This window comes from Salmo salar, chromosome 09 (assembly GCF_965601325.2).
Source record: "Salmo salar chromosome 09, fSalSal1, whole genome shotgun sequence".
NCBI lineage: Eukaryota > Metazoa > Chordata > Actinopteri > Salmoniformes > Salmonidae > Salmo > Salmo salar.
Window position 1 is genome coordinate 99,556,858 of NC_138299.1, and position 25,309 is coordinate 99,582,166.

Below are 25,309 nucleotides of genomic sequence, written 5' to 3' on the forward strand. Positions count from 1 at the left end.
TAAAGGGGAGGGCGGCAGTGATGTTTCGCCGACGTTTTTCCTGTTCAAACTCATTATCCTTCAAAGTTGCACATACTGGTAATTCATAGACATAAATGCAATGTTTTCACTACACTACATTACTTTGAGGAAGACATTTAAGAAACGGAATAGGCCTACTGTTAAAGAATGGACACCTTGCAATCAGGTAATTTAATTTAATTATACTTATGCACTTGTTTTAAAAACATTCTCTATTGCCCATAAAATAACAAAAAAACTACACAGTATGTGCAATGTGTAGGCTACCGTTTAGTGTGCATTTAGTTAGGTTAGGTTAGGTTTAGTTAGGTTAGGGTAGCTTTAGTTAGGTTAGGTTAAGTTAGGTTAGGGTAGCTTTAGTTAGGTTAGGTTTAGTTAGGTTAGGTGCATGGGTGGAAAAAGGTACAATAATCTGGGCTTCAATAGGACTACTGATACGATACAATAGACCATGTGATGTGGTCTTCAATAGGACTACTGATACAATAGACCATGTGATGTGGTCTTCAATAGGACTACTGATACAATAGACCCAAACAACCTGATGAGAGATCAGAATTTTAAATAGCTACAAAAAATGTGGATGTTCAGGTGAAATTAAGATCTGGTCCTGGATCCCTCCCACCCCCTGCCTAACACATTTTGATATTACACATTTTTCACATTACCGTAGTTCAAGTTCCAGGGCTATCATGAATCACACACATTGTTATTCAAAAATCAAAGGCAGCTCAGATTGTGGATAATAAATGGATGATTTTAGGAGATCACGAGTGCACAGTGCAATAACATCACACGCTTTAATTTCTCAAAGATCGCTCAAAATGGAAGACATTTTATACAAGACAAAGCAATGAACTTTGAGTTATAAAATCAAAGAGAAGCTTTTGTGTTGTGTGAGAAATCTAGACAACAGAGGAGTTTCCTTTCCCTCAAAAACAATCCGACTGATGCAGACAGGAAATGGGACAGGAAGTGGCCTTGGGGAAACAGGAAGTGCCTGAGACAATACAGATTCTGAGGATTGGCCCCCAGCTGAATTTTTAAGTCTGAAAAAGGATACAGTCACACATAAACGTTCCTTATCGATGGAGAAAAACAAACAGTGCAGTTAAAATGGGAACTTGTACTTGGAAATGAAGATTAGGAATCAAGAGCATCAGCCGCGAAGGTCTTAAAATCAGGAGACAGCTTCTCTTTATTTAACGTGTGTGTTGCTATGAACATGATGTCTCTCCATTTTGGAAACATGTCTGAAAATCCTACCAAAAGACAGTTAGAATTCAATTAAACCACATGCCTAATAATAACTATGTATAAAGACAAAAGCTTTGATATTCAGTCAGGACAGGCAAGACCAAAGTATAACTGAGGTAATGACCTTTTAACAGCTAAACACGTTTCATGACCCCTACGGTTATAACAAGCTATAACAGATTATAACTGATTATAATGATTCTTTTTAAGGGTCAGACAGGAGCTTTTATTCCCTCAGGCGTTGTTATGCTGCCATCTCTCCTCCCCTGTGACTGTCATTAGGAGCCTCAGTGGGTCATTCACTGTACAAAAGCACACTTGTCTTGGTGCATTATGCTAATTCACTTCCTAACAAACTGACAACATTCCATTGTTCTAACCCAGCGTTTTCCCGAAACTTGGTGCACGTTTTTTTTTTTGCCCTACACAGGTGATTCAAATGATCAAAGCTTGATGATTAGTTGATTATTTGAATCAGCTGTGTAGTGCTAAGGGTAAAAACCAAAACGTGCACCGAGTTCGGGAAACAGTGTTCTAAACGCTCACGGCTTCCAAACACTGGGCGATGAGGAAATGTTATGACGTATTACTGCCACTGGGAGGCACTAGATACCAGGAAATATACTGTAGTAAGTAGGCTGCATGATCTTCTCTATTGGCAATGGCTATTGTATAACACTTCAAATGAAAGCGTAAGTCAAATCAAACATGAATATGAAAAAAAAAGAAAAAAAAACATGTTAGGGTCTTGCAATATTTAAATATTGTCTTGAAATTTGTTTTGAAATAGACACATGTTTACACTATTATTATCATAAATTCGATATTATACCATTTAATTGAAGGATAGCACCGTACATACGTTGTCCATTTTATTTCTATATGAAAATACCCTGTCAAACCCCTCTGATTCAATAAGTTATAGATCAATTACCAACTAAATGCAACAAGACAAAAGTCGCAGATCCAAATTATAGTACATCATACATGTACACACACACACACACACACACACACACACACACACACACACACACACACACACACACACACACACACACACACACACACACACACACACACACACACACACACGGAAACACACACACCAAACCCAACACAGAGGGTGTGTCCCAAATTGCACCCTATTTCTTATATAGTTCACTACTTTTGACCAGAGCCTTATGGGCCCCTGCACAAATGTAATACACTTATATAGGGAATAGGGTGCCATTTTTAACACAGCCACACAATTATATACAAACAGTGTCTTCACTCAGAGTTAGCCTAGGTCTCTTCGTCATCGCTGTGATGTTGTGCTTGTTTCTCCTCGGTCAGGCGGCTCTCATCAATGTTCTCCAGTGAGTCGGCTCTCTGTAGTACAAGGTCAGCCACGTTAATACACGGTAAGGTGTTCTGCTCGGGATAAATCCAGGGCTTCAGGTTAGGGTTGTGCTTCCTCTTCCACTCTGGATACTTCTGACAGGCCTTGTAGATCTTCTTCATGGCCTAGGGGGAAGGAGCACAAATATTCAGATTTTAAATGAATGTGTTAGTTAAGAGCCTCTCAGATAAGGCTTTTTTTAAAAACCTTAACTGACTTGCATAGTTAAATAAATAACAAATTCTTATTTACAATGACAGCCTAGCGGGGAACAGTGGGTTAACTGCCTTGTTCAGGGGCAGAAGGGCAGATGTTTACCTTGTCAGCTCAGGGATTTGATCTAGAAACCTTTCGCTTACTGGCCAAACGCTCTAACCTCCAGGCTACCTGCCGTCTTGCAACCAGGTTCTGAAGGGTTTTATAATTAGGCAATCAACTGTAAATGATTAGTTTAGAAATAGTTTATAAATGTGTAATAAACACATATAACACCATGGTATTACCATTCATGGTATTCTTGATAGTGATTTTGGAATCAAAACAAGTCAAAACATCTTTGGGAAGTGCATGAACTTCCTGAAACCACTACATGGAGACAGAGGTATCAAATAATATAGGCCACCCTTGTGCTTTGTTAGGCACACTCTCTATTTCTCGGGTTTCAAGATAGCACATTACCAAGACAGATTGATAATAATAATAATATACTATTACCTTTGGTGCTACGAACTGAGAAGCTCTATTCACCACCCACTTGGGAAGGGAACCTGTAGTCCAAACCAAAAACATGACACAGGCTTCTGTACAGACAGTGGCAAGTCAAATTCAAGGACTTTCAAGTACTTTTCCAAGCACTAATACTTATATTCAAGGACTATCAATTTGTAAATAGTTCTTATAATGACATTGTTTCTAGTTGCCACCCGATGGCAGTATATCGCAATAACCTAATGAAAAATAAAACATAAAAAAAAACTAAAAAACACCTAGTATTCATCACTACCTTACAAGTTCTACTCAGTAATACGTTGTTTTACTACTTATTTACTACATAAGTGGTAAGTCAGTACTGATGATGTTGTAATTTGAGTTGTGATGAGCAGAGTTTTGGGACATGCCTACTGGTGAACCAACATTCCCTATTCACATTACTACACAATTCCAGCTGAATGACTGTGTTTTTATTGGCCAATGGGAAATCTACTAATTAATAGCTATGAAAAAAGCTTCCTGCTTCCGACTGGCAACTTTGAGTGTTGCCGGCGGGAGAAGGGTAGGTGGGCTGTGTGGGGAAAACAGCACATGAACGGCCACCAGAACGGCAGGAGCACAGCTGCCGCTTGATAAAGCGGAATATCGCGGGCGACCTGTCAACGAGGCGATTGGCAAAACAGCTCTGGAGGTTGTTGCAGATAACAAGTAATATGATGTAAAACTGGCGCCAGCAGGATGGAGCGTTGTGTGGGTCTGACGCATTTTTTGCAACATACACGGTGTGGGTTGGTTGGGTCCAGTGATGTAGTGGTAAAAAATGGTGGGTAAACTTTACTGAACAAAAATATAAAACACAACATGTAAAGTGTTGGTCCCAAGTTTTCAAAAACATGAGCTGGCGCACACCCAGAAAAATAGTTTGTGTGGAGGTGCTGACTAATGGCGAATAAACTATCAAAATAAAGAAAGTCGCACACCATGTATAAACTCCCAGCAATGTAATGGGTATTTACCAACATTTCGGCATCACTGTGCCTTCCTCAGGGTCATGTTTTCATGAATTGAAATAAAAAAATCACTGAAATGTTCCATAAACACAAAAGGCAGGCTTGAATCTACATTTTCCCTGGATTTTAGCTATCAATGTGACGTTTGACGTCCCCTAATCAGCCAGTTCTGTACCTGAGTGGCAGTGTGTGTGGAATGAACAAGCTCGCCTGGCAACCACAGCACGAAACGTGAGGAAATAAAACTCGGTAGTTACCTGGAAATTAATTCGCAAGACCAATATATTTTTATAATATTTTTCATAAACATATTTGATCATTATCTGTTCTCCTCTCATTTTAATTCAAATACTTTTAAAGTACCAACTTGAGAAAATGTCTTATTCCAGTACTTGATTCCAGTACTTGAATTTCAGAGTGCCAAGCACCTTGTGAGAACCCTGATGAAAGTTTAACACCAATACAATAGCGCAAAAGTATTTCTATTAGGCAGGCCTATTAGGCAGGCCTATGAAAAAGGTGTTTTGCTCTCTTTAATAAAACACACTGCTTGCTTCCTGTTGATATAGTTCCTGCAGGACCCCTGGTTTACAGTATACAGAACAGAAGTGTTGCTATACAGTAGTTCCTGTGCGACCCCTGGTTTACAATATACAGTACATAAGTCTTGATATAGTTCCTGCATGACACCTGGTTTACAGTAAGGACAGTATACAGTAGATATAGTTCATGCAGGACCCCTGGTTTACAGTAAGGACAGTATACAGTAGATATAGTTCATGCAGGACCTATGGTTTACAATAAGGACATTATACAGTAGATATAGTTCATGCAGGACCCCTGGTTTACAGTAAGGACAGTATACAGTAGATATAGTTCATGCAGGACCTATGGTTTACAGTAAGGACAGTATACAGTAGATATAGTTCATGCAGGACCCCTGGTTTACAGTAAGGACAGTATACAGTAGATATAGTTCATGCAGGACCTATGGTTTACAGTAAGGACAGTATACAGTAGATATAGTTCATGCAGGACCTATGGTTTACAGTAAGGACAGTATACAGTAGATATAGTTCATGCAGGATTACAGTAAGGACAGTATACAGTAGATATAGTTCATGCAGGACCTATGGTTTACAGTAAGGACAGTATACAGTAGATATAGTTCATGCAGGACCTATGGTTTACAGTAAGGACAGTATACAGTAGATATAGTTCATGCAGGACCTATGGTTTACAGTAAGGACAGTATACATAACAGAAGTGTGACAATAGTGTGCCAGCTGTTTTCCATGTCATGAATTTGAGGTTTGCAACACGCGCACGCACGCACACACACACACACACACACAGAGTCTCTTCACACTCAAGGACAGAAATTAGGCTAGACTGTTGTTAAATTACAATGGAGCACACAGAGTAGTTGCAGACAATGTGGTGATCTGCTGCACCCTGACATTGGGTTTACAAAAGGTGCAAGAGAAGATATACTGTATACTATAGTGAAACGGTCTCTCCACACTTTAATCAGATGCAATGTCAGCATTTAATGGTTAAGTGTAACGGTTGTCCAAAGGAGTAGACCAAGGTGCCGCGTGGTAAGTGTTCATCTTGATATTTATTTTTACTCAGAACACTAAAACAAAATAATAAACAAAGGTAAACGACCGTCACTTCTTGCAGGCTTACCGAGCAGTACAAAAATAAGATCCCACAACTCAAGGAGGGAAAAAGGGCTGCCTAAGTATGGTTCCCAATCAGAAACAACCATAGGCAGCTGCCTCTGACTGGAAACCATACCTGACCAAAACATAGAAATATAAAACATAGAATGCCCACCCAACACCCTGACCTAACAAAATAGAGAAATAAACTGTCTCTCTCAGGTCAGGGCTTGACATTAAGCTTTCTTCAATAATGCCCTTCTTTAAAGTACAGTTGTTAAAAGCACCTTAAATATCTTGGATAGGAAGGATATGCCACAGGTCATATCATCGGCCTAATAGGTTTCAAAAAGTTACTTATGAAACGTAATCTTGTTGCGTTTGATCTTTGCCTGATTCCTCCTTAAGACCTATGTCTGTGTACATAGAGGTATTTCAACAGGACTCTCTCAGTGTGGAGTGAAGTTAGGGGAGTTTCAGCTAACAGGAATGGTGTTACGTACACAAACAGACAGAGCAGTCTTCTCATAGCACCCTATGACAGCGATGCACTGTATCCAGATCTGGTGTTGACCAGCATAGAGCTGTACTGTAAACACCAAAACATGATGTTATGTAAATCATTTAAAATGTACAGTACTGTATATAACCAGTTAAAAAGGTTTACCTTTGGGATCGACCTGCGTTAGGTAATAGAGAGTGGAGGAGTTTGCTCCGTTGGACTGAATCAGGTAGCCTGTCAGCAGAGACACCGCTCTCACATAGTCCTTTTTGGGCGGATATTGCTGAAATAAGACCAATCAAATCAAAGTATTATTCATTAATGAATTACCGTTAAAAAAAATTAACCAGTCAGCTGTTCATATTATGTTTATAGTTTTTTTGTTTATTAAACAACCCAAACTTCAACCCAAAGTTCACAACAGCAGCATGAAGAGATGTTGACCCCACTTCAACAGTAGACAGGGCCTCTGGCAGGGCTTTCTTACTGAGTCTGTCAAACAGCACTAATACCATCTGTCTATTGTACAACATTCACTAGAAGACATGCTCAACTTTAGATAAGTAAATGCATCTTTGGGTGCTGTAGCACAAAAGTAATCCTACTTGTATGAAAACGACGACCGGCCACTCGTCTATTGTGACAGCTGATAAAAAAAATACTGTATTTTGTGAGTGCTGGTTGTCTTTTTCATTGTGCAGTATTCCGAGCCAACTGACATCGTGTGTAGATAAAGGTTCATACCGGGTGTTTGACAGAGTAGTTGATGATCAGGTAGTCGTTTCCCAGAGGAAGCCATGATCTCATTGTAACAAAGTCCCTGTTCTTCAGGGGACTCGGGCACTTCCCTACAAACACAATGACAACATGACTTCAGTGGAAGATGTTTCAATGAGTCCAAATGTCCACATGCTGTAGCATTCTATTGTCTAGTTCTCAATGATTCTCAGTGATGAACTGCCTCACAACCCAGTCTATTCAGTCTATTTCTATAACTGATTAGATTGCGTGTTTGCTGTACCTTTCATCTGCAACATGTGGTTACAGTAGGCCTAGTCATAGAAACACCTTTTACTTTGAGAAATATTCTTTAGTCTACTACATCTGTTGAATCATACCGGCACATTGACTCACACTGACTGGCACATTGACTCACACTGACCGGCACATTGACTCACACTGACCGGCACATTGACTCACACTGACTGGCACATTGACTCACACTGACCGGCACATTGACTCACATTGACTGGCACATTGACTCACACTGACCGGCACATTGACTCACACTGACTGGCACATTGACTCACACTGACCGGCACATGGACTCACATTGACTGGCACATTGACTCAGACTGACTGGCAAATTGACTCACACTGACTGGCACAGACTGGCATATTGACACACACTGACTGGCATATTGACTCACACTGACCGGCACATTGACTCACACTGACCGGCACATTGACTCACACTGACTGGCACATTGACTCACACTGACTGGCACATTCTATTGTCTAGTTCTCAATGATTCTCAGTGATGAACTGCCTCACAACCCAGTCTATTCAGTCTATTTCTATAACTGATTAGATTGCGTGTTTGCTGTACCTTTCATCTGCAACATGTGGTTACAGTAGGCCTAGTCATAGAAACACCTTTTACTTTGAGAAATATTCTTTAGTCTACTACATCTGTTGAATCATACCGGCACATTGACTCACACTGACTGGCACATTGACTCACACTGACCGACACATTGACTCACACTGACCGGCACATTGACTCACATTGACTGGCACATTGACTCACACTGACCGGCACATTGACTCACACTGACTGGCACATTGACTCACACTGACCGGCACATTGACCCACACTGACCGGCACATTGACTCAGACTGACTGGCAAATTGACTCGCACTGACCGGCACTGACCGGCACATTGACTCACACTGACTGGCATATTGACTCACACTGATTGGCATATTGACTCACATTGACTCACACTGACCGGCACATTGACTCACACTGACCGGTACATTGACTCACACTGACTGGCACATTGACTCACACTGACTGGCACATTGACTCACACAGACTAGCATATTGACTCACATTGACTCAGACTGGCTGGCACATTGCCTCACACTGACTGGCACATTGACTCACAATGACTGGCACTGACCGGCACATTGACTCACACTGACCGGTACATTGACTCACACTGACCGGCACATTGACTCATATTGCCTCACACTGACTGGCACATTGACTCACACATTGACTCACACTGACTGGCACATTGACTCACACTGACTAGAACATTGACACACACTGACTGGCACATTGCCTCACACTGACTGGCACATTGACTCACACTGACTGGCACATTGACTCACACTGACTGGCGTATTGGCTCACACTGACTGGCATTTTGACTCACATTGACTCACATTGACTGGCATATTGACTCACACTGACTGGCACATTGACTCACACTGACCGGCACATTGACTCACACTGACCGGCACACTGGTCCGGCACATTGACTCACACTGACCGGCACATTGACTGGCAAATTGACTCACATTGCCTCACACTGACCGGCACATTGACTCACATTGCTTCACACTGACTGGCACATTGACTCACACTGACTGGCACATTGACTCACATTGACTCACACTGACTAGCATATTGACTCACACTGACTGGCACATTGACTCACACTGACTGGCACATTGACTCACACTAACTGGCATATTGACTCACACTGACTGGCACATTGACTCACACTGACTGGCACATTGACTCACACTGACTGGCATATTGACTCACACTGACTGGCCTTTTGACTCACACTGACTGGCACATTGACTCACACTGACTGGCATATTGACTCACACTGACTGGCATAAGACTCACACTGACCGGCACACTGACTGGCATATTGACTCACACTGACTCACACTGCCTCATGAATACTGATTCAATACGAGGAGGCTTATCATCCGTAAACAATGTGACACTAACTCACAGGAGTAATATCCTACATCTGAGACTAACTCACAGGAGTAATGTCCTACATCTGAGACTAACTCACAGGAGTAATATCCTACATCTGAGACTAAGTCACAGGAGTAATGTCCTACATCTGAGACTAACTCACAGGAGTAATATCCTACATCTGAGACTAACTCACAGGAGTAATATCCTACATCTGAGACTAACTCACAGGAGTAATATCCTACATCTGAGACTAACTCACAGGAGTAATGTCCTACATCTGAGACTAACTCACAGGAGTAATATCCTACATCTGAGACTAACTCACAGGAGTAATATCCTACATCTGAGACTAACTCACAGGAGTAATATCCTACATCTGAGACTAACTCACAGGAGTAATGTCCTACATCTGAGACTAACTCACAGGAGTAATATCCTACATCTGAGACTAACTCACAGGAGTAATATCCTACATCTGAGACTAACTCACAGGAGTAATATCCTACATCTGAGACTAACTCACAGGAGTAATATCCTACATCTGAGACTAACTCACAGGAGTAATGTCCTACATCTGAGACTAACTCACAGGAGTAATATCCTACATCTGAGACTAACTCACAGGAGTAATATCCTACATCTGAGACTAACTCACAGGAGTAATATCCTACATCTGAGACTAACTCACAGGAGTAATATCCTACATCTGAGACTAACTCACAGGAGTAATATCCTACATCTGAGACTAACTCACAGGAGTAATGTCCTACATCTGAGACTAACTCACAGGAGTAATATCCTACATCTGAGACTAACTCACAGGAGTAATATCCTACATCTGAGACTAACTCACAGGAGTAATGTCCTACATCTGAGACTAACTCACAGGAGTAATATCCTACATCTGAGACTAACTCACAGGAGTAATATCCTACATCTGAGACTAACTCACAGGAGTAATGTCCTACATCTGAGACTAACTCACAGGAGTAATATCCTACATCTGAGACTAACTCACAGGAGTAATGTCCTACATCTGAGACTAACTCACAGGAGTAATATCCTACATCTGAGACTAACTCACAGGAGTAATATCCTACATCTGAGACTAACTCACAGGAGTAATATCCTACATCTGAGACTAACTCACAGGAGTAATATCCTACATCTGAGACTAACTCACAGGAGTAATATCCTACATCTGAGACTAACTCACAGGAGTAATATCCTACATCTGAGACTAACTCACAGGAGTAATATCCTACATCTGCGTTGACAGTGAGCCTGCCGATATCGTGGGTGTCGATCATGTTGCTGTCCCATTTCTTCCGGTAGCTGGTGTCATGAAGGACGTCGTAAAGGGTCTCAGCAGTCACGTCCTTGCACACTATCCTCATCTGAAACAATAAGTAAGACACAAAAATGTATTGAGAAATACAATTACGTAATAGCCTATGCCGATAAACCCTGTTACCACGTTAACTACATAGAATTGACTACGTAACAACTTTGTTGCTACTACAGTTATTACTGTGTAGTTACATAGGACTGGGTTAGCTATGAATAACATTGGTAGAACAGTGACTGATTCCACTTCCCTGAACTGCGTTCTCTGAAGCTGTCTTTAGTATCAATTAAGTTTAGAATGATGCATTTTATAATGAGAAACAAGAGATCTGACACAAAAGCTGTTACAGTCTCTCTTCCAGAAGGATTGATGTTGACACGTTGTTATTTGGAATGTTGCCCATAGATCAGTCCCAAGTTTTATAGAAAACATTTCACTGTTTAGAAAACCAGGTGAGAATACAGTACAGTACACCACCATAACAACAACAACATTTGAAGTTGAGGAAGCTGAATATATTATATTGCTGTAATATCTGTGTGACCACATGGAACCAACGGAATATACCAGAACCTACCTAAATTAATTAATTTACAATATGAGATATATTAGTTGAATTAATAATAAACTATATGAAGTGTTTCCTTGGAGATATTACGTAAGATTACAACTATCTTAATGCGCTCTGTTATTAAACTCCATCCAGTGTAGTGTACATCATATTAAACTCTATCCAGTGTAGTGTACATCATATTAAACTCTATCCAGTGTAGTGTACATCATATTCAACTCCATCCAGTGTAGTGTACATCATATTAAACTCTATCCAGTGTAGTGTACATCATATTCAACTCCATCCAGTGTAGTGTACATCATATTCAACTCCATCCAGTGTAGTATACATCATGTTAAACTGTTTACAGTAGACCTAGCTACAAGCCAAGCATAGTGTATTATATTACAATGTAAACAAGCAAATAAATGGATTTCCCCCATATCTCTGATGCATCAGTGGCTGATGAATATACCATTCTGCCTGCATCACAGCAGCAGAGTGGAATAGGATCATGGGATAGCTGGGGGCCACTGTAGCAGAGTGGGATAGGATCATGGGATAACTGGGGGCCACAGCAGCAGAGTGGGATAGGATCATGGGATAGCTGTGGGCCACAGCAGCAGAGTGGGATAGGATCATGGGATAGCTGGGGGCCACTGTAGCAGAGTGGGATAGGATCATGGGATAGCTGGGGGCCACAGCAGCAGAGTGGGATAGGATCATGGGATAGCTGGGGGCCACAGCAGCAGAGTGGATAGGATCATGGGATAGCTGGGGGCCACAGCAGCAGAGTGGGATGGCAACGTGGGATAGCTGGGGTCACTGCAGCAGAGTGGGATAGGATCATGGGATAGCTGGGGACCTTAATGCCTTTCCTTCTGTTTGGGTTTGAGTGTTTTTATGTCCAAGACAAATGTACATTATCTTATTTGATCAGATCTCTTCAAATGTTGGCGGCCCCAAGCCTTTCCTTGTGTTTGGGTTTGGGAGAGGAAGGAAGGACTAGGAGAGAAGTTTAGTGTTTGTATTCAACCATGAGGCTGCAACAGGACTTTCCCTTAACACTTCCAATGGATACCCTCTTCATCAAGCATTATAAGCACATGTATAACACCTTATTAGCTGTGTATAATGCATTATAATGCACAACTTAGTTTACTTTCCTGGTGCTCTCCATAGCTGTAGTAAATGTGTTTATTTTGACTCTTCTGTGATCAATGAGCTTTATTCTAATTAGTTATCTTCAGTGGGGGAACATTGGTCATTTGGCTTCTGTAACAACAATGGCAGATCAAATATTGAAAGGATTCAAGATGAATGTGGAAACTACAGGACAAAGAGATGAAGCATTCAATTCAATTTGACCCATTGTCATAGGGGTGTAAAGTACAGGATAGGAATAATGTAAAGAAGGGTTAGTCCTAGCCCAGAATAAGCATTCCACTTCCTTCCATTCTAAATATTACAGGATAACTTTAGTTGACCAGTGTGCAGGGACTACAGTGCTGTATATAGCATGCCAGGTGCAACACGATCAGATATTGTGCGTCGGGTCAACGTACCAAACGGCTCCATGTAACTCAATCAGTAGATAGCTGACGTTGAGTTAATAATTCACCATCACATCCCCCCTGTCCAACCCCCGTCCAGGCCTGGCTTCAACAGAAGGCTTAGTCACTCCTCATTTCCACTACCTGGGTTGGCTCCTTAGGTTAGGTTATGTCCCTCTGAATGGAATGTCGTCAATACCTCGACGCGTATGTTCTATTATTCAGGAGCCAAGAAGTTCATCACTGCCCCGGAAAGATTCATGCATTATAAAGAGAGGTCTATCTAGCCATCATCTCCTGTTATGTTGACATTTGTGCTGGGTGTCAAAAATGATTTTCTCATTTATCCTTCTAAACAATCCATCATTCCTAACGTTTCTTAATTTCCCCTCTTTATTTACCCCATCTGGGTTCCCAACGGGGTCAGCTGGAGTTCCTTCAGTAAGGGCTGTTACCCTCTTGGCCTGGCAGCAGGGGGGAATCAGGTTTCCTCATTACTAGCTGCTAGCCATTACCACAGTTTTCCACTGTTAATTTTTCAGGATGTCTCCTGGGTGGACGTCACCTCAGAGACCCAGACTGCCTTTCCTTTCTGACAGAGAGAAACCAGAGGTCTACAGAGGCATGGTCAGACCATCTACTATCTTGACTAGAACCCAAACATTTGATCATATTACTCCAGTGCTACCCTCTCTACACTGGCTTCCTGTTAAGGCAAGGGCTGATTTCAAGGTTTCACTGCTAACCTACAACACATTAAAATTGACTTGCTCCTACTTATCTCTCCAATTTGGTCCTGCCGTACATACCTACACATACGCTACAATCACAAGACGCAGGACACCTTATTGTCCCTAGAATTTCTAAGTAAACAGTAGGAGGCAGGGATTTCTGCTACAGAACAAAATTTTTATGGAATGGTCTTTACTGAAGACTCATCTCTTCAGTAGGTCCTATGATTGAGTGTAGTCTGGCACAGGGGTGCGAAGGTGAACGGCAAGGCGCTGTCTCTGCCTGGCCGGTTCCCCTCTCTCCACTGGGATTTTCTGCCTCTGACCCTATTACAGGGGCTGAGTCACTGGCTTACTGGTGCTCTTCCATGCCGTCCCTAGGAGGGGTGCGTCACTTGAGTGGGTTGAGTCACTGACGTGATCTTCCTGTCCGGTTTTGTGCTCCCTCGGACTTGTGCGGTGGAGGAGATCTAAATGGGCTATACTCAGCCTTGTCTCAGGGTAGTAAGTCGGTGGTCTGTTGATATCCCTCTAGTTTTGTGGGGGCTGTGCTTTGGCAAAGTGGGTGAGGTTATATCCTGCCTGGTTAGCCCTATCCGGGGTATCGTCGGACGGGGCCACAGTGTCCCCCGACCCCCCGTCTCAGCCTCCAGTATCTATGCTGCAATAGTCTATGTGCCGGGGGGCTAGGGTCAGTCTGTTATATCTGGTGTAATTCTCCTGTCTTATCTGGTGTCCTGTGTGAATTGAACTATGCTCTCTCTAATTCTCTCTCTCCCTCCACTCCTGGAGGACCTGAGCCCAGGACAATGCCGCAGGACTACCTGGCCTGATGACTCCTGGCTGTCCCCAGTCCACCTGGTCTGGGTGGAACCCTGACCTGTTCACCGGATATGCGACCTTGTCCCGAACCTTCTCTCTCTCTCTCACACACACACACACACACACACACACACACACACACACACACACACACACACACACACACACACACACACACACACACACACACACACACACACACACACACACACACACACACACACACACACACACACACACACACCTGCTGTCTTGACCTCTGAGTCCTCGACTATGAAAAGCCAACTGACATTTACTTCTGACATACTGACCTGTTGTACCCTCAACAATCTGGCCTTAATGGCCAGGTCCCTTATAATCTCCACCCGGCACAGCCAGAAGAGGACTGGCCACCCCTCAGTGCCTGGTTCCTCTCTAGGTTTCGTCCTAGGTTCCTGCCTTTCTAAGGAGTTTTTCCTAGCCACCGTGCTTCTACATCTGCATTGCTTGCTGTTTGGGGTTTTAGGCTGTGTTTCTGTACAGCACTTTGTGACATCTGCTGATGTAAAAAGGGCTTTATAAATACATTTAGTCTTACCTAGGACTACAGCATAGCTGGCTTCTACAGAGGCATGGTCAGATCACCAAGTCTTCACAGACAAGTGGGCCGTAATGTCGTCTAGTGTGTTGAGGGTTCTGTTTCTGAATGACTTGTTTGGACCCTACTTTATTACAGTATGCATCTACATAGGCTATACTGCTATACTACTATACTGCTATACTACTATACTTCTACCCTGCTATACTACTACCCTGCTATACTACTACCCTGCTATACTGCTATACTACTACCCTGCTACACTACTATACTTCTACCCTGCTATACTTCTACCCTGCTATACTACTACCCTGCTGTACTACTATACTGCTACCCTGCTGTACTACTATACCGCTATACTACTAAACTACTACCCTGCTATACTACTATACTGCTACCCTGCTATACTACTATACATCTACCCTGTTATACTACTATACTGCTATACTGCATTGACCCTGGCCGCCGGAGCGGGATGAAACAACAGGGCCCTGACCGACCACTATTGCTGCAGTTTGCGCGAGGATGTCCGTCGGGAGTTGGCCTGCAAGGACACCACCCTCACATTTGACCAGCTGGTGGACCTGTCCATCCGGCTGGATAACCTGCTGGCCACCCGCGGACGTCCAGATCGGGCTCTGTTGGTTCCATCCTCCAGCACCACTGCTCTGATACCTATGGAGCTGGGAGGTGCTGCGCTTAGGGAGGCCGGAGGAGGGGCCTTCGCGTGCACCATCTGTGGCCACAGAGGTCACACTGCCGGTCGGTGTCGAGTTGGTTCCTCTGGGGGTCGAGGCAGCAGGCAGGGCACTCTAGCGTCACCCCAGGTGAGTCGGCACCATTCTCACCCACACCTGTTTTTGCATGTTTTCCCCGCATTCCCAGCATAAGGCGCTCATCGATTCAGGCGCGGCTGGGAATTTTATAGACAGAGCATTCGCTCATAATTTAGGGATCCCCATTGTTCCAGTGGCTGTGCTCTTCCCAGTTCACGCCTTAGACAGTCGACCATTAGGGTCAGGGTTGATTAGGGAGGCCACCGCTCCCCTGGGCATGGTGACGCAGGGGGGTCACAAGGAGAGAATCAGTCTCTTTCTCATTGACACTCCTGCGTTTCCCGTGGTGCTAGGCCTACCCTGGTTAGCCTGTCATGACCCCACTGTTTCATGGCAACGGAGGGCTCTCACGGGGTGGTCGCGAGAATGCTCGGGGAGATGTTTAGGGGTTTCCGTTGGTGCTACTACGGTGGAAAGTCCAGACCAGGTCTCCACCGTGCGCATTCCCCCCGAATATGCCGATTTGGCTCTCGCCTTCTCCAAAAAGAAGGCGACTCAATTACCACCTCATCGACTGGGGTTTTGTGCAATAAATCTCCTGGTAGACGCCTCACTTCCCAGGAGTCACGTGTATCCCCTGACACAGGCGGAGACGGCGGCTATGGAAACATATGTTTCCGAATCCCTGCGTCAGGGGTACATTCGGTCCTCTACTTCACCCGCCTCGAGTTTATTTTTTGTGAAGAAGGAGGGAGGACTGCGCCCGTGTATTGACTATCGATCCCTAAACCAGATCACTGTGAAGTACAGTTACCCGCTACCTCTCACAGCCACAGCGATTGAGTCAATGCACGGGGCGCGCTTCTTCACCAAACTAGATCTCAGGAGTGCTTACAACCTGGTGCATATCCAGGAGGAAAACGAGTGGAAGACGGCGTTCAGTATTACTTCAGGGCATTATGAGTACCTCGTCATGCGGTACGGGTTGATGAATGCTCTATCAGTCTTCCAAGCCTTTGTAGACGAGATTTTCAGGGACCTGCACGGGCAGGGTGTAGTGGTGTATATTGATAACATTCTGATATACTCCGCTGCACGCGCCGAGCATGTGTCCCTGGTGCGCAGGGTGCTTGGTCGACTGTTGGAGCGTGACCTATACATCAAGGCTGAGAAATGTCTGTTCTTCCAGCAGGCCGTCTCCTTCCTAGGGTATCGCATTTCCACCTCGGGTGGAGATGGAGAGTGACCGCATTTCAGCCGTGCGTAATTGGCCGACTCCCACCACGGTAAAGTCGGTGCAGCGGTTTCTAGGGTTTGCCAACTACTACCAGAGGTTTATCTGAGGTTTTGGTCAGGTAGCGGCTCCCATTACCTCACTGCTGAAGGGGGGCCCGGTACGTTTGCAGTGGTCAGCTGAGGTGGACAGGGCTTTTGGTCACCTGAAGGCTCTGTTTACCTCGGCTCCCGTGCTGGCCCATCCGGATCCCTCTTTGGCATTCACAGTGGAGGTGGACGCGTCCGAGGCTGGGATAGGCGCCGTGCTCTCTCACCGCTCGGGAACGCCACCGAAGCTCCGCCCCGTGCCTTCTTCTCGAGGAAGCTCAGCCCGGCGGAGCGGAACTATGACGTGGGGGACCGGGAGCTGTTGGCTGTCGTCAAGGCTTTGAAGGTGTGGAGACATTGGCTTGAGGGGGCTAAACACCCTTTTCTCATCTGGACTGGCCACCGCAATCTGGAGTACATTCGGGCAGCGAGGAGACTGAATCCTCGCCAGGCAAGGTGGGCCATGTTTTTCATCCGTTTTGTTTTCACCCTTTCTTACAGACCAGGCTCCCTGAAGGTGAAGGGAGACGCACTGTCCCAGCTGTATGACACAGAGGAGCGGTCCATGAATCCCATCCCGGCCTCTTGCCTGGTGGTGGCGGTAGTGTGGGAGCTGGACGCAGACATTGAGCAGGCGTTACGTGCAGAGCCCGCTCCCCTCCAGTGTCCCGCTGGGTGTCTCTATGTTCCGTCTGCTGTCCGTGACCGGCTGATCTATTGGGCCCACACGTCACCCTCCTCTGGCCATCCAGGCATCGGTCGGACGTTGTGCTGTCTGAGTGGAAAGTACTGGTGGCCCACTTTGGCTAAGGACGTGAGGGTTTATGTTTCCTCCTACTCGGTGTGCGCCCAGTGTAAGGCTCCTAGGCACCAGCCCAGAGTTAAGCTACACCCCTTACCCATTCCACAACGGCCATGGTCGCACCTGTCGATCGATTTCCTTACCGATCTCCCCCCATCACAGGGAAACACCACGATCCTGGTTGTTGTGGATCGTTTCTCTAAATCCTGCCATCTCCTTCCTCTGCCCGGTCTCCCTACGGCCCTACAGACTGCGGAGGCCTTGTTTACGCACGTCTTCCGGCACTACGGGGTGCCTGAGGATATAGTGTCTGATCGGGGTTCCCAGTTCACTTTGAGGTTCTGGAGGGCGTTCATGGAACGTCTGGGGGTCTCGATCAGCCTTACTTCAGGGTTTCACCCCGAGAGTAATGGGCAGGTGGAGAGAGTGAACCAGGATGTGGGTAGGTTTCTGCGGTCTTATTGCCAGGACCGGCCGGGGGAGTGGGCGGCGTTCGTGCCCTGGGCCTGAGATGGCTCAGAACTCGCTTCGCCACTCCTCCACTAACCTCTCCCCCTTCCAGTGCATACTGGGGTATCAGCTGGTTCTGGCTCCTTGGCATCAGAGTCAGACCTTAGGCTCCTGCGGTGGACGACTTGTTCAGGCGCGCGGAGGAGACATTGGATGCCGCCCATATTCACCTCCAGCGGGCCGTGCTGTGCTAGAAAGCCAGCACAGACCGTCACCGCAGTGAGGCACCGGTGTTCACACCGGGGGACCGGGTCTGGCTCTCGACCCGAAACCTGCCCCTCCGCCTGCCCTGCCGGAAGCTGGGACCGCGGTTTGTGGGGCCAATTAAAGTCCTGAGGAGACTGAACGAGGTGAGTTACAGGTTACAGCTTCCCCCCGATTATCGTATTAACCCCTCATTCCATGTGTCTCTCCTCAGGCCGGTGGTGGCTGGCCCGCTCCAGGAGTCTGAGGTGCGGGAGGTTCCTCCGCACCCTCTGGACATCGAGGGGGTCCCGGCATACTCTGTTCGCTCCATACTGGATTCGAGGCGTCGGGCGAGGGGCCTTCAGTACCTCGTGGACTGGGAGGGGTACGGTCCGGAGGAGAGATGCTGGGTCCCGGTGGAGGACGTATTGGACCCTTCAATGCTGCGGGAGTTCCACCGTCTCCATCCAGATTTCCCTACACCTCGTCCTCAATGCCGGTGTCGGCGCGCTGCTGGAGCCGCGCATCAAGGGGGGGTACTGTCACGACTTCCGCCGAAGTCGGTCCCTCTCCTTGTTCGGGCGGCGTTCGGCGGTCAACGTCACCGGTCTTCTAGCCATCGCCGCTCCACCTTTCATTTTCCATTTGTTTTGTCTTGTTTTCCTGCACACCTGGTTTACATCTCCTCATAATTACTATGTGTATTTAGCCCTCTGTTCCCTCCATGTCTGTGTGGAGTATTGTTTATTGTCACGGTTGGCACGCTTCCGGCTGGTTTGCGCCGGGTTTTGTTTTGTACCTGTGCTTTGTGGCAGCCGGTACTTTGTACTTGCTTGTTGTACTTTGTGCTGCCTCACTTGTTCGTAGGGCATTTGTTTTTGTGACGCGGTTGCGTTCTGTTCTAATAATTGCCTCAGTAAGGTGCTTGGTCCACTCATCTCTGCTCTCCGGCACCTGACTTCTATGCACCAGCTATACTCATCTTTGACACACAAGCCTTTTGCTACACTCGCATTAACATCTGCTAACCATGTGTATGTGAAAAATCTAATTTGATTTGATACTACACTGCTATACTACTATACTGTGCCACTATACTGCTATACTACAATACCGCTTTAATATACTGCTATACTATACTACTATACTGCTATACTATACTGTAATACTACAATACTACTATACGGCTACCCTGCTATACTACTATACTGCTATACTACTGTACTGCTATACTACTATACTATTACCCTGCTATACTACTATACGCTATACTACTACTCTTCTATACTATTATACTGCTATACTACTGTACAATATTACACTACTATACTACTACCCTACTATACTGCTATACTATGCTACTATACTACTACCCCGCTATACTATACCACCGCCCTGCTATAATACTATACTGCTATACAACTACACAACTATCCTACTATACAACTATCCTGCTATACTACTATACTGCTATACTACTATACTGCTATCCTACTATCCTGCTATACAACTATCCTGCTATACAACTATCCTGCTATACTACTATCCTACTATACAACTATCCTGCTATACAACTATCCTGCTATACTACTATACCATACTGCTATAATACTATACTACTACCATGCTCTGCTACTATACCGCTATACTACTACCATGCTCTGCTACTATACCGCTATACTGCTATACTGCTACCCTGCTATACTGCTACGCTGCTATACTCTAGTGCAGAATTAGGAGCCACCTGAATTCCTATCCAATGATGCAATCACAAACCTTCCATGAAATATGAATTCATCCTCTGGAACTGATGAGGATTTTAGGACATGAGTAGGCTATGTTTTGGGAAACCTCTGAATTCTTGGTTAAGGAGAGCAACATTTCACTGCATAATGTTGCTGTCCTAAACGATCATAAATGAGAGGAAGCTCTCCTGCTAATAACTTAGGATTCTCTCTCTCTCTCTCTCATCATTATATCATCATAACCCTATTCACTAAACACCCAATGAGACATGAAACTCAGAGTGAATAAACTGCTCTCGTATCAACAAGCATTTGCTGCAAGATGAGAAACCACTGCAGTTATTTATCTAGTGAGTGTTACAGTATAGGAGAGGAGAGAGAGTATGAGAGCAGACACTGCAGTATGGGTAATGGAATGCTCCAGGGGTCTCTGAGGGGGAGGACAGAAGAGAACCACAGCAGTATGGGTAATGGAATGCTCCAGGGGTCTCTGAGGGGGAGGACAGAAGAGAACCACAGCAGTATGGGTAATGGAATGCTACAGGGGTCTCCAAGGGGGAGGACAGAAGAGAACCACAGCAGTATGGGTAATGGAATGCTCCAGGGGTCTCTGAGGGGGAGGACAGAAGAGAACCACAGCAGTATGGGTAATGGAATGCTCCAGGGGTCTCTGAGGGGGAGGACAGAAGAGAACCACAGCAGTATGGGTAATGGAATGCTACAGGGGTCTCCAAGGGGGAGGACAGAAGAGAACCACAGCAGTATGGGTAATGGAATGCTACAGGGGTCTCCAAGGGGGAGGACAGAAGAGAACCACAGCAGTATGGGTAATGGAATGCTCCAGGGGTCTCTGAGGGGGAGGACAGAAGAGAACCACAGCAGTATGGGTAATGGAATGCTACAGGGGTCTCCAAGGGGGAGGACAGAAGAGAACCACAGCAGTATGGGTAATGGAATGCTCCAGGGGTCTCTGAGGGGGAGGACAGAAGAGAAGCACAGCAGTATGAGTAATGGAATGCTCCAGGGGTGTCTAAGGGGGGAGGACAGAAGAGAACCACAGCAGTATGGGTAATGGAATGCTCCAGGGGTGTCTAAGTCTACTGTAGACTATTATGTGCCACTAATATGGTTAAGAGACCAGCACATATTCTAATAACTCATGGTTGACTATGTTATTAACAGTCACCAGTGCATTACAAAGCCTAAACCCTGGTTTACTTAATGACCTACCTAATCATTACTGAATGCCATGGTATTCACAAAGGTAAACCTACATCTCAAGTCTAGCTACTCTAGTCTACTCTGGACACAATATCATGAATAAGGCTGTATACAGTATTAATGAATGGTTATATTGATTTAAACATTAGGAAAAGTATCATTATGATCCACACAGATTGGAACCTGTTCTGTTATTATCATATTTTTGTATCTTATTAAGAGGCGCTACAGTAGTCGGGTTTCTCTTGGAAATCCCAAGTCCCACACTTCCAGTCTTCTCTCCTCTCAGCAGTGCAGTGCATTCACTTTAAGCACAGCATCAGACCTATCAGAAGGATGCTGTAGTAGCGATATACTTGCCTTTAGTTTCTGGATAGTTTTACACTCTTCATCCCTGCACCACACCGTCACGCTTCCCTTGTTGTAGCGCGCTGTCCATCCTTCGTGGTTTTCACATTGTTCCTTGAAAGAGCTAAAGTCTGTATCGTCTGGAATCTGAACGGGCATCTTCCTGTACCCTACTTGTGATGTGGTTCAAATATATCAGTAGGAGACTGACGACAGACAGAGAGTGGTAAATCCCCTTCTTCCTTTATCTCTGTTAGCTCCCACTGCAATGCCGAGTTTGATGGTGATGGTAGATGTCAGCACAAAGTGCATTCCAGGGGAAATTCAGTTGAAGTCCCAATAACAAGTAGAAGCGAATTTGATGGTGGAGCTATGACTAATTGACGAGGACTTTTGTCCGGAGTCCTGTTGATACTGGCACTTACTTTCAGCAGGTGCACCTACGTCGTACTAATGTCCCCTGGCGCTCTCACCCCCTATCATCGTCACAGTGGTGGAGCACGGTAAATAGATAGAGGCGTCATGTTACCGATATCCCGATTTCAGGTGCGGTAGTCCTAGACAACATGGCGCGTATTCAGTCAGACTGACAGATGAACAACAAGATCAGGTGTCATGATTTATGATGTAGACTAGAGGAGATTTCTTTCCGTTCCATCTGTGTTTATTTGGTCTAATTGTCTGCTGGTGAGGGTAGCTGAAAAAGCGCTGCAATTTATCCAACAACCTGTAATCAAGTTGTAATAACCCTAGAAAAGCATCTGTAATCACTTTATAATCGCATTTTATTCATTTTGCATATCTAAACGCATCACTCTGCCCACTAATGAGTTACTGTATATAAGGACAATGATTTAGGCTACAACAGATTAGGCATATTATATATTTTGTAAAATAGCCTAAATTGTTGTACTATGATTTTAGATGTGTTTTAAGGTTTTATTTCAGCTTTGCATTGCCACAACCACTGGTGGCCACCTGAAATGTTACAGAAAGTATGAACAATAGTTTTCAGGAGACATCCTACCATGAGAGGGCACTCATCCACCTGAAGAGCAATCATGATGATGATGATAATGATGCTAATGATGATGGTGATAATGATAATAGTGGTAATAATGATGATAATAGTGATGTGATAATGATAATAGTGGTAATAATGATGGTGATGATGACGATTATAATGATAATAATGATAATCATAATGATGATAATGATGGCGATAATGATAATAGTGGTAATAATGATGGTGACAATGATGATTATAATGATAATGATTATAATATTGATAATAATGATGATGATAATGATGACGATAATGATAATAGTGGTAATAATGATGGTGATAATGACGATTATAATGATAATAATGATAATCATAATGATGAGAATGATGGCGATAATGATAATAGTGGTAATAATGATGGTGACAATGATAATTATAATGATAATGATGATAATATTGATAATAATGATGATATAATGATGACGATAATGATAATAGTGGTAATAATGATGGTGATAATGACGATTATAAAAATCATAATCATAATGATGATAATAATGATGGTGATAATAATGCTGGGTTGACTGGGGTGCTGGGGTTGGAAATCAGCGACGAGACCTGAGTCCAAGATGTCCACAGCAGTGACCTTGCACCTCTCCTCTGGGCCATAACCCTCCCAGTCAACCAGGTACTGGAATCCCCTGCCCCGAGGTCGAACCTTCAGGAGACGTCTCACCGTGTACACCGGTTGGCCGTCAATGAGATGGGGAAGAGGGGTGGGCCTGGAAACAGGCGACAAATGGCTGTGAGACATGGGTTTGATCCTAGACACATGAAAAGTGGGATGTATATGGAGGGCACGGGGTAACAGAAGACGAACAGCAGAGGGGCTAATGATCTTGGAGATTGGGAAAGGGCCAATAAACCGGGGGGAGTTTGCGGGACTCCACCCAGAGGGGCAGATCTCGGGTGGACAGCCATACCCTCTGCCCGAGACGATACCAGGGAGCCGGGGTCCGGTGGTGGTCCACTTGTCGTCAATACCTGGAGGTGGTCTTGAGAAGAGCCGACCGGGCTCTCTTCCAGGTATGGCGGCAGCGGCGGACAAACATCTGGGCCAAAGGTATGCCGACCTCTTCCTTTTGCTCTGGGAAAAGCAGGGGCTGATAACCCAGGGAACACTCAAAGGGCGAGAGACCTGTGGCAGAGCAAGGAAGGGTGTTGCGGGCATATTCAAACCACACAAGTTGCTGGCTCCAGGTGGTGGGGTTGGCTGGGACCAGGCAGCGAAGAGTTGACTCCAGGTCTTGGTTGGCTCACTCCGACTGGCCGTTTGACTGGGGGTGGAACCCGGAGGACAGGCCCAATGAGTGTGCAGAATGCCTTCCAGAACTGGGACGTGAACGGAGGACCGAGTCCATGGATCCGGAAGATGTGCATGCACCATGAGCTGGGACACTCTTTGGCAGAGGGTAGCTTGGGGAGAGGAATGAAGTGGGCGGCTTTGGAAAATCGGTCCACTACTGTCAGGATGGCGGTGTTGCCATCAGACGGGGGGAGACCTGTGACAAAGTCCAGGGATATATGAGGCCAGGGACGGTGAGGAACAGGCAGAGGTTGAAGGAGACCAGCTGGAGCTTGCCGGGGAGTCTTGTTCTGCGCACAGATCATTCATGCAGCGACAAACGCAGAGATGTCAGGAACCATTGTAGGCCACCAAAAGCGTTGTCACACAAAGGCCAGGGTTCGATGGGAGCCCAGGTGGCAGGAAAGCTTGGAGGAGTGGGCCCACTCCAGAACCGATGAGCGGACAGCGTCAGGAACAAACATCTGGTTATTTGGGGGCCCCCCCCATGGTTCGCTGGGAACGCTGCGCCTCACAAACCTTCTTTCCTATTCTCCAGCTGAGTGCCGTTGCCAAGCATGAAGTGGGAAGAATGATCTCGGGTTCTGAAGGTGTAGCCGCGGGGCTATAGTGGTGTGACAGCGCATCCGGCTTGACCTTCTTAGATCCCGGTCAGTATGAGAGGGAGAAGTTGAACCAGGTGAAAAGCAGGGCCCACCTGTTTTGCCTGGAATTGAGACACTTGGTGGTGCGGAGATATTCCAGGTTCTTGTGGTCTGTCCACACAATGAACGGTTGTTCCGCCCCCCCAGCCAGTGTCTCCACTCCTCCAATGCCATCTTCACTGTGAGAAGTTCAAGATTCCCCACATCGTACTTCTTCGTGGTGATGGGAGAAGAA

General features: G+C 45.3%; 1 protein-coding gene across 1 annotated transcript; it reads right to left on the minus strand.

Annotated features, from left to right (window-relative positions):
- Nucleotides 1–1,189: 1,189 nt before the first annotated feature.
- LOC106612291 (START domain-containing protein 10) lies at nucleotides 1,190–22,654 on the minus strand. Its single transcript, XM_014213321.3, has 6 exons — nucleotides 22,071–22,654; nucleotides 10,813–10,960; nucleotides 7,297–7,400; nucleotides 6,718–6,835; nucleotides 3,377–3,429; nucleotides 1,190–2,787 (listed from the first exon to the last, which is right to left on the minus strand). Exons 1-6 carry the CDS (start codon nucleotides 22,215–22,217, stop codon nucleotides 2,566–2,568), a joined length of 792 nt encoding a protein of 263 aa, XP_014068796.3. The 5' UTR covers nucleotides 22,218–22,654; the 3' UTR covers nucleotides 1,190–2,565.
- Between the last annotated feature and the right edge of the window lie 2,655 nt (nucleotides 22,655–25,309).